Source organism: Melopsittacus undulatus, chromosome 13 (genome assembly GCF_012275295.1).
Source record: "Melopsittacus undulatus isolate bMelUnd1 chromosome 13, bMelUnd1.mat.Z, whole genome shotgun sequence".
Lineage (NCBI taxonomy): Eukaryota > Metazoa > Chordata > Aves > Psittaciformes > Psittaculidae > Melopsittacus > Melopsittacus undulatus.
The window spans coordinates 9,918,472-9,929,535 of NC_047539.1; the positions used below are offsets into that span (position 1 = coordinate 9,918,472).

An 11,064-nucleotide genomic window follows, 5' to 3' on the forward strand; every position below is an offset into this window, starting at 1 on the left:
AGATTTTTCACATTGTCCTTCGTAATTCAGACACTACACAAATGAGTAACTGAGCAAAGAGGAAAACAATGAATATGGCATAGAAGTCAAACACAGTTTTGTGTTATCCTTGGAAGGATGGGGATATAGCCCACTCTAAAGAGTGCTTTCAGCTGAGCATCTGAAGCCTGCACTGGTGCTACTACTGAGTGGCACTACAATAACTGAGCAGGTGTACTACACAGATTAGGACTTCTGAGTTCAGAGGGCCTACAGGAACAGGAGGTTTGTGGGTTTAACACTTACGTGTGTCTGCAGTGACTAACTTAGGCTCCTTCCAGCACATCAGCCACAGCCCAAGTGAAATGCAGAGGGACGAGACCTGAATTTCCTGCCAATAAATTCTAGACACATTTTCCCAAATCATAAAAGTAGAAGAAACTGTTGCAGACACTTAAAATCCACCTCCAACAAACCCACAGACGTGTCCAGTGTTTCCAGCCTCTTCCTCAAGTATAACCCTAACCCTAACCCTAATGGTTTAGTGTTAGCTGGTATGTGTTACTGAACAGCAGGTCACTTAGCTCTTCACCTCATGAGCTCTGGTGCCTACGTGCCCATCCTTTCCCTCTCTCGGGCTTACCGACCCTGCAGCAGTTCTGTGTTTAAAACTGAATTAACACAGTATTGCTGGTTTAACCTGAAACAGCCCAGGACTGAGCTTCAGACCTGCTCAGGTATCAGGCACCAGCCTCTGCATGAGCTGCATACCTGAACACTTTTAGAACAATACCTGAGCCAAGGAAAGCAGATGCAAACTGATTTATTCAAGAGCATATTTTGAAAGAAAAAAACCTGTATCTATTTAATTTTAAGCTTCTCCTAAAAGCATCATTAACTAGGGTATCATTTTCCTCAGGTTTCCTTGGTGGCAAAGCCAATTTCCAGAGAGCAGGACATCCCTGCAGTGAGCACTAATAGCCACCAAGAAGTAATGATAGTACAGTGTGTGTGTATATGTGTGTGTATATATATATATATATATATATATATATATAATTTCCTAATTTCCTTCATTATTGCCTTCCCAGATTAATTTTAATCGAGGCTTTAAACCTCCATTAACCACTGCCCCCTACTCGCCATTTGTTGAGCCCGGACCTCTGCCTGCTCCCGCTCCTGAGGCGAGCTCCCATCACAGCCCTCCCCGTGCCCCATCCCCTCACGGGGGGCAGGCCTCGAGGCTCGCCCGTTGCCAGAGCAACCCCCAGCTCGATGCCTTCCTCCTCCTCCTCCCCTCACGGCTCCTCCTCTTCCTCCCCCCGCCGCTCCCCGTCCCACCCCCTCGGCCTCAGCAGCAGCGATGGAGGCTGCGGACGGCCGCGGCCTGGGCAGCGGCACCGGGCGGGAGGCGCCGGCCGCCTGATGAGGTACCGGGGCCATGCAGGGAAGGGCGGGGAGAGGCCTGTCCCCTCAGCAGCCGGGACGGGGCCACCAGGGTCACCCCTTCCGTTCGCCGGGGCTGCCGGGGAGGCCAGCGGGGACCCCCGGTGCTCGGGGGGCGGTGGGGTCCGTGAGGGCAGCGGGTGAGGGCCCGTCCGGGTGCGATGGGAGACTGAGGCCCAGGGAGGAACGGGGAGCGCTGGAGGAAAAGAGCCTTTTATCAAGGACCTGATTTCCTGTAATTAGAGGAGGGGGAGGATCCTGGAAGCCGTGTGCGGGTTTCTTTAGCGTTGAAATCCCGTTTATTAACTTAGTTACTTGAAAGTTTGTTAGGCAGGGGCCAAGGGAAGCTGAGCTGCTCCAACAATGGGATCGCTCACTTAGCAGTGAACTGTCAGGGTGTTGCAGAAGCAGACCCTAAAACACTGACTGAAGGCTGCTAAGGAGACGTAATTCCCTTCCTTTTAAAGAGAGCATGTCGTGGTCTGGTCCTGCAGACACTCTTAGTGATGCTGCCCACACAAGTCAATACTGTCCTTAGCTTATTGGCTTTATTCATATGCATAAAATGACAGAACATGACTTTTGGCTGGACGTAAGTATGAGGTAATCTTTGGCCAACAGAAATAAAGTAGTAGCAGCTGCACTTCTCAATGGTAGTAAAGTTTCTGTATTCATGTATTATTTAAATTAATGCAATTTACTCTTCTAATAAAATCCTCCTTTAAAGGCTTAAGAATTCTGGGTTTAATATATTAAGAACTTTTTGCAGCACAAAACCAATTTTACTTTAACCTTTCTGCGTCCCCAGTGGAACTAGCTGTGTATGTACACTGAGCTTTGGGAAAGAGTAATGTCAGAGAGGAACCTGAAAGAGTTTGAATCACGGAAAAAGGATTGTAACAAAATCCCTAATGTTTCCTAATAACATTATTCCGTAGTTACAAGTATTGTGCTAAATCTCATTTCAAAGCATTCTGCAAAATCATTACTCTTGGTGTCAGACCAGTCCCGAGGTGTAGATCTAACACTATGTAACCAATGTTGAGACTGACACACAAGTGAAAAGCTGCCCAGGAGGACAACAGAAAGATGCCAAAGGAAAGATAAATCAGACCTCATCTGGGTGGTCTCGCTGTTAGCTTATGGCTTGTGGGCTGCAAGTCTTTTCACCTAGACCATATGGTCCAGGCTCTTTTAAATGCTTCTTACAAAATGGACTAACCTGGTTCTGCTCACTTACCCAGACAGGATCATCTCATTAATCTCATCATGGCCCTCAATTTTGAGCATGCACTGGCTTTTGACTAGACTTGTCTGAACAAATGCTTACTATTTCATGGGCACATGTAAATGTACTCTTTGCTTCCTTCCCATCATTGTTTGCTCCTTCTCTGGCCTATTACTGTTACTATTTCTGTGAAATTATGCAGCACTTCTAAGATCTCTTTGGTACAAGCCAGTGCTGGTCTCCTGTTCAGCAGCTTTTGCTCTTCTGATTTGCATTGAAGCAACTTTAAATTCTACTAAGGCAGCCAGGCTAGAAAACCTGCACGTGAGAAAAAGGAAATGATTTTACATGGCACACAGAAAGTTGGCCCGTGCAGACAGGCTGCAAAGCCAGCACAGCAGCTTTCAGGACAACATGAATCTTTACTTCATGCAGACAGTCACTCTTGTGTTGGGGTTTCTATTTTGTTGGGGTGTTTTTTGCTTTGTTTTGTTGGTTTGTGTTTTTTCTCTCTTCCTTCAGCTGTAACTTTTAATATCCCACTTTAGGAGACAAAATAGCAAGAATCTGTACCAGAAAAGAAATCCCACCATGCAACCAAACTGCAGTCATCTCCACAACATCCAAGGGAGCAGCGATGACTCTTCATCTCCTCAGAGCACCCACGCAGTGAGGTTGTCAGGAGAGAGCTCGTGCCATCATAGTGGAGACATTCGCATACAGCTGAACTCTGCTGTGGGAGAAGCCAGAGAAAATGCGAATTCCCAACATTCAAGGCCAGGTTCCCATAGTCGCTCCCATAGACATGCCCATGGCGAAGCAGGGGGACTCGATGATCCTGCTCCAGACCCAGAGGAACACAGCAGCAGCTCCCTCTCCGAGCTGAGATACCTGCTCCAGTGGCTGCACAAAAGTCTGCCGTATATCTTGATTCTGTGTGTCAAATTGGTCATGCAGCATATAATTGGTAGAGTATAACAAAATAAGGTCTGAGGGAACAGACCCTCCCCCCTCAAGAGATACACTAATAATCATACCTGAAATATAATTCAATTTATTTTTAGCTTTATTTTTATTTGCTTTATCAGAAAGAGAGATTTACTAACTACATTTCAGTGGCCTCTGTTTCCTTTGCTGGCACATGTACAATGTGCAGAATTGTTCTGGCTTGACAGTCTGAGCTATTAATTGTAATTACAAAGATGTATTAGAAATGGCTGGTTTTATAACCCAGTTCTGTATTTTTCTTCTTTTTTGTTTTGTTTTGTGTATAACTGACCCTTTTTTCCTAATAGGCATTTCTCTTGGAGTTGGGCTGCTAACAACTTATGTGTATGCAAACAAAAGCATAGTAAATCAGGTTTTTCTAAGAGTAAGTATTACCCTATACAACAAAATTCTGTAAGTTAACCAAGACCTTTATCCATCCATTTTTGAAAGAAATGTGAGTGGAGATACTGGTTAATTTACCTAAGAATATTAGGTGTCAAGCTTTCAAGATGGAAGTTAAGTCTCAATGCTTCTGTATAGTGTAGAGCTGCTCAGATAAGTAAGGCTTGCAAAATTCAAAACAAAGGGTTTTTCCTTTCTCTGACTTTGAATATTGAAATCATTTCAACTGATAGAAGTTTTTTTGAATTCATGGAAGAACTTATTAAATCTATTTGTGGAATTGAACAGCAGTTGGAAGTTAAAGCTTTCAGTTCTCTCTGTTCACTCCCAAAGAAAAACCTGCCGTTTCTTTAGAGTGGGGTGGGTTTTGGTCGTGCTTTTAGAGAAAACTTGATACCCATAGAAATCACTACATTGAAAACTGAAATAACTGTTTTACCTTTCCACTGAATTCTGGATTATTTGGCCTAAACCTACTAGAGAGAAAATCCTCTAGTAGTAACTGTTCAGGTACAACAGACTTAGTGCTTTGGAGATGCATTTAAGACACTTGATACTGAGATAAGGACTGTAATATGTCTTTACAACTACCTTACAGGAACGGTGCTCCAAGTTGCAATGTGCTTGGTTACTAGTATACTTAACTGGATCATCCCTCCTCTTGTATTACACGTTTCATTCTCAGTCACTGTATTACAGGTAAGTAAAGGAATCATAAATTACTCAAATATTAACTGGGAACATTTTATCTGGGCTGCTGCTGTTTCCTTTAAAATGAAGGAGAAACCCATGCCACAATTAATCTCCATTCCTCCTCTTCTGCCAAGCTGAACAGGTGCTGTCCTTAAAAACAGTATGCTGGAATTTGCTAGACCCCATAAGCAACTTACAGCACAGCTGTACCATGAGGAATGTACCTGGGTTTATTCCCAGCTTTGACCCTGTGAGCTTGCCTTTGCAGTACTGCATATGGCATTGTAGGGATCTGTGGAGCTTATGCCCCCAATTTATTTTTTTCCCCTTACTATTCTGTGACTACAGTCTTGGCTGTAAATCAGCCAGAGGCTGTATTACTACAGTGAGAAAGCAAGCCTGTCTCTAGAGGATGGAGGTAGTGATGAAGGTACTGGAAGGAGGGTTCAAATATTGAAAGGTTGTCAGATATCATGAATGATAATTTACAATACAGAGTTTACTTTGTTAACAAGTATTTTCCCTCTGTGTAAACCAGGTTTTCTTTTATAACTAAACCTGCTGGCATAATCTCTGGTTTAGCTTTCCTCTAAATAGGGTGTTGCAGTAACTTCTGATACTTCCCTTGTAGCTTAATCTTCTTAAACCCTACTGTGGATTTTGTGAACTTCTGGGAGGTGCTCTGGATTGTGGGAGTCACAGACTTTATTCTGAAATTCCTCTTCATGGGCTTCAAATGCATTATTCTCTTGGTGCCTTCTTTTATGATGTCCTTTAAATCTAAGGTAAGGAAACAAGCTGTATTTTTGCTTCTTTATGAAGATTCTTTTAAGGTACAATTAGCTAATTATTAAAAGCTACCTAGATAAAAGTCTTTTTAATTAAAGGTCTGTATATAATCCATCACTGCACTGTGGGCAAGAAAACCCTGTGGATTTCAGGTTCTTCCCTGCTTGGTGCTAAGGAAGGTGTACAGTCTGATCTGAAACAACTGCTTGCATTATGTCATCAGATAAATGGGTTTATTTCTGTCTCTAAGTGGGGGGCAATGTGGAAACCTTTTATTTGCTGCAGTGTAAGAGTGTGTGGAGAGGCAGTTGCAGCAGCTGAAGCACAGTAAATTTCTTATGTGCGTGACAGTAACTGACGTGGGAAGACGTTAAGATCTGTGCATGCAAACAGCTGCTTTTCTGTCTCTTCAAAAATAATGCTGAATTTTCTTCTGTTGATAAAGGAAGCACTGGTTGTGTCAGGTCAGTTAATTTGATTCATAGCTTAATTCCTCGAACTAGTGAAATGAAATCATTTTCACAGAAGCCTGCACTGGTTGGAGGGGTGTTTATTTTTATCTGCTTCCTGAGAGAGGCAAAAGCAATTAAATTTTATATCAAAATATCAAATTGCTAGTACTGGTTACGACTAACAAGCACAGTTCATATGTGGCAGCATTTGAAAAGGATGCTTTGGTAGGTTTTTCTCTTGCAAAATGTACCAGAACAAGTTTTTCTCAGGTACAACTGCTTTCCCTAAATACTGACTTATAATCAACATATCTAGGGGGTTTTCCTACAACTACTGATATAACATCTAAAAAGTAGTTATTGAAAATTCCATTACACCTACTGTGACCTAAATTGTCATTGTCTAGATTAAAGAAGGAATCTGATCAATAGTGGCAAATTGTGGCATTATCCAGTGTACATTGTAGAAAGAGCACTTCTTGCCTGTTATAAATACAGTTTTAAAGACAAATGTAAGGAAATAAGGTAAAAGCTAAGCTAAATACCTGTGATTATACATGCACAGAGCTCTATGCAGGGCACCTGTGCTTTGGAGCTGTTATTCAGTAATTTTTAGGCTGTCGCTGAACTCTCTTTACATGTTCCATCCAGCTACCCTATGCTTTGTTTCTGGCCCCCCAATTTTCTTATCATCCCATCCTATATAGGAGTTAATCATCTCAAGATAAGGCTTCTTAGAGAGGCATGAACTAATATTTACAGGAAAACAGTTTGTAGTTTATATTTGTTAATAAAAGAATGGGTCTTACTCACATGCTTTAATCCTGAGTGCAGGACATGACTGTTAATGAAAAGCTGATCTACGGGACTGAATTTGTCTTATTTTCAGTTTTCATGTAACTTTTACTTGTTTTTTTAACGCTTATGTAAGTAAGACTGATAGTATTGCCAAGTAAGAAGGCATCTGACAAGACATCCTATTTTAGCCTATTAATTTGATTTTCTGCAGTACAACAGTCGTGTTATTGTATTTGTACAGTTGTGGTGAGACTTATCATCTGGTCTTAATTCTTTTTCATGCTCCATATTTAGTTGTTTCAAGATAATACAACAGGAAGTTACTTCAAAGTATAACAATGTGTCACTTTCCTGTTTTAAAGATCTTTAGTGTTTTAAATCTGAAGTGATTCTTTTGCATGTCTTGCTTAGGGCTACTGGTACATGCTGTTAGAAGAACTCTGCCAGTATTACCGTATGCTTGTCCCCATACCAGTTTGGTTCCGTTACCTTACTGGCTATGGGGAGCTGGATGGTGTACTGGGATGGACCCTTGAGATATTGCTGGGCCTTCTCTACCTCATCCTAAAAGTACGTAAGCTTTATATTCCTCTTAAAGTGTTTTGCAGTAATTATTACAGTGGGTTAGAGATGCATGAACTACCACATTTCTGGAAGTTCCCTTGTGTTTGAACTGATTTGCAAGTTGATGCTTCAGTTTAAGTGATACAGCCTTCCAAAACTGATAGGAAAACTGGCTTAGGAGACCAAATCATCTTTTTCCTGCACCTGTTCTGGGAATGGATTTGGGTTGCATAGCAAAGAACACTGTTACTATAGGTCTCCTCACATCAGACACTGTTACCAGATATTGAGGAAAATAGCCTGCAAAAATAAAGGGAAAATTCATGGCTAAAAGAATGAACATTTTCCAGGAAACTGGATTTTTGTCTCTGCTGGATAGACCTGTTGTGATGCGAAAGAAGTTAAACATTAATGTTCATACTGGCTGTCTGCTTCACTAGAGAGCTCGTCTGCTCCAGGTGTAACCAGACTTGGCACAAGTTTGGCTTTGAACACGAAAAATGCTTCATAATGCTAAGGTATCTTAATTATTACAAGTCTGAAGACTATTGTGTATATAACAGTAATGCTGATAAACTTGCACTTGCGTGCTTCCTTTTAGAACATCAACACTAGTTTTCTTTTGAAGAACAGACACCTACTGAGGAAAAAAACCTGCAGGGTAAATTCTTAGTTTGGTTACATATTAAGCAATTAAATAAGGTCAGTCTGAACTATAGCTTTGCTTATGATCCTGCAAGCATCAAACTAGCAGCAAGACTTCTGATGTTAGAATCTGCACAAAAGCTTCAAAGCTTTTTAGTTCACAGAGAAAACTGCTGCATGTAACTCAAGTTTTCTTTCTCATTTCAGCTTTTGAGCTTTTTTGGACAATTGAGAAACTTCAGGCAGGTCTTACGGATATTTTTCACACGACCAGTGAGTACTGAATTCTCTTATGACAAAACAATAAACCCAATGAACCTCATGCCTGTGTTACTTTCCGTTGTTCTAGCAATATACAACTGCATTTTAAAAGTAAACCCACCCTGCATACTCATTCTCCCATTTTACAGTCTGAATTCCTTGACTGCATGATTCCATTGTCGTTTGAACAACACCCCCTTATCCCCCAGATCTATTCTGCATATGTCTTCAGATAAATGTATGTGAAATAACATACCCTTTTTGTCCCTCTTCCTGCTTTTTAACTGGAATAAACTTTGGTTGGATGCAGACAGCTTTATGCTGAAATAGAGTCATAATTGAAGCTTGCCAAAATAACTGATATGCAAGTAACTTGTTGGAATTCTAAGTTTCTAGATAATCTTTCTCTGTAGTAGACATACTGTTTAGAGCCTGCTGTTCATGTCATAAAGTGCATAGAAGGTTTTGGAGCACAGTTTCATTGAACTACAAGAACAGTAAAGCACTCCTCATTTTCTAAATGCTATCTTGATGATTTGGAACTTAGCACAGTGTTTTGCTTACAGGACACTGTTAAATATAAAATAAATGTTAAATGTTAAAATAAATCTGCTATTTATCCAGTAACTGTGATCAGGGGAAGATACTAACTAGACAGCATGGTATGTAGGAGCAGATAAGCTTTAGGCCCCAAGACAACTATTAAAAACCACAGCAACATCTCGTTGAGTAAGGATTGAATAGTTTTCCTGACACAGCAGCCCTTATTCCAAATTCCTTTCTGTCCTGGTATTTCTGTGTCTTGTTTTGGCTTTTTTCTCTCCCTAGAAACTAAAATCCCTTGTTTTACAGCACTATGGGGTGACAGCTAGCAAGAGACAGTGTTCTGAATCGGATGACATTTGTTCAATCTGCCAAGCTGAATTTCAGAAGCCTATTCTGCTTATCTGCCAGGTAATACACACGATGAGAATTATTTGTTGCAAACTTAAGAGTACTTTAACCAGCTGGTAAACCCACCAACATGAAGTTAGATTAGTGAGTGTGTCTTCTGATTATTTTTAGAAATTAGGCTATGCAAATAATATACCATCATAAATGGAAGAGCTTAGAAGCTCTAAGTTCTCATTCTTTTCATTACAGCACACATTTTGTGAAGAATGCATCTCTTTATGGTTTAATAGAGAAAAAACGTGTCCACTCTGCAGAACTGTTATTGCAGACCATGTTAACAAGTGGAAGGATGGAGCTACATCTATGCATCTACAGATTTTCTAAAGCATGTTGAAACAACTTGGTTTGCGTTTGTTTGTTCAAGCCAAGGTTTTTCAATTTACTGCAGATAAATTGTAGGTGGCAGAAGGAACGAGTTCCCAAATTCTAGGTAACATGTTTCTATGAAATGTTCCGGTACTTAAAACTGCACAGAAAATGTTAACTTGACCTTAAGCATAAGAAAAGTAAGTTTACAGACTGAATGCAGAGAAGTCAGCATTGCTTCTCTTGTGATGCTTGTAGGAAACAAGTCCTTGAAAAAATGCTGCATTATTTCTTGTAGCAGCTTCTTAATGCAATATTTTATCTAAAAGTTTTCAGTAGAGTTCCAGATTGTACTGAATTGTATTTCTCTTTCTAACATGACTCAAATCAAAAAGGTCGGCCTACCAATTTTATTAAGCTAATGAGTAAGTTTTGTATTCTGGACTACAGTGAGAATTAGAGCTACTTGTCACTTTTTGCATTAAAGATCCTTTAATGCTTGCCCAGCTGATGAGAGAAACGAGCTTCTTATTCATGCACTTGTAACAGCAACTATTTCTCACTGTACCTGGAGATAAGCCATAAGACTTTTCCCCTGTAGATTCTCATAGGCTTCTAATGGATCTTTGGCTCTATAGAGAAACCAACCACTATTGGTAGTTTTTTACTTAACATTTTACAAAGTTGATATTTTTAAAACAAATCTTTAATACTATATTTTTGTCGTAACAGGAACCAGATTTTCTTACAGGGGAGAATCTATTTTATACTATATTTGCAATTTGTAGTATGCATAAAAATCAGAGAGAATAAATGCATTTAAATCTATTCGTTTGGTGCATGTTGAATAAAGAAATAAGATTCATTACTGTTTTAAGTATAACCCTACACCTAAGCACAGAACAGCTCACTTCTAGCTATACTTTTCCTATTAAACTAATGTCTCTGAAAAGCAAAACCCATGCTACAACTTATTCATGACTAGTCTTTATGTTAATTGGAGAGCTAAATTAGATAAAATCTCCCTTTTATTTTTTTCCTACTTGTGTTTTTTCACCTTGCTATTCAGATAAAACTGAAAACACTCAGATTATTGTTACAGCAAAGTTAAACTGAGTTGCCATTTACTTGGGCATGTCTTAATAGCTTTATGGAACTTGTAAGTTTGGGGAAAAAAAACCCAACCCTACAAATAAAAAGTTAGGGACTGACTTGGTGGATGATGCAGTAACTCAAATAGCCAGGCAGAGTATCTGAGTACTATGAAGTTGTAGCTGACACAGCCAGATTTATAGCGCTGTCAGGGCATGATGGCACCCTTAAAGGTACAGGTAAACCAGTAGAATTTAGTGTAAATTATAATTTAGTTGGAAGATTGAAGCTAAGAGGTATCATTCTATGTTCAACCTGGGTTTTGCTATAGCGTGCTGTATAATTTCTAATTGTATATTTGTTTGAAGTTTACTGTAGTTCAGTGTAAATATGCCCTATGATCGCTTCACCATGGTACTGGAGTGACTGGGCAAAAAGACTCCAGCTTAAAGAAAACAGGCTTCT

At 40.1% G+C, this 11,064-nt stretch overlaps 1 protein-coding gene across 1 annotated transcript; it reads left to right on the forward strand.

Annotated features, from left to right (window-relative positions):
- Positions 1-1,313: 1,313 nt before the first annotated feature.
- RNFT1 (ring finger protein, transmembrane 1) lies at positions 1,314-10,335 on the forward strand. Its single transcript, XM_005141697.3, has 9 exons — positions 1,314-1,409; positions 3,202-3,620; positions 3,949-4,025; positions 4,644-4,744; positions 5,370-5,523; positions 7,189-7,347; positions 8,194-8,259; positions 9,100-9,201; positions 9,391-10,335. Exons 1-9 carry the CDS (start codon positions 1,405-1,407, stop codon positions 9,523-9,525), a joined length of 1,218 nt encoding a protein of 405 aa, XP_005141754.2. The 5' UTR covers positions 1,314-1,404; the 3' UTR covers positions 9,526-10,335.
- The last annotated feature ends 729 nt before the right edge of the window (positions 10,336-11,064 follow it).

Excerpts from the sequence above, each read along its gene's own strand:
- RNFT1 (XM_005141697.3), top strand. Across the intron at positions 5,524-7,188 it reads TGATGTCCTTTAAATCTAAG|GGCTACTGGTACATGCTGTT; the intron begins GTAAGGAAACAA and ends TGTCTTGCTTAG. Across the intron at positions 9,202-9,390 it reads CTATTCTGCTTATCTGCCAG|CACACATTTTGTGAAGAATG; the intron begins GTAATACACACG and ends TTTTCATTACAG.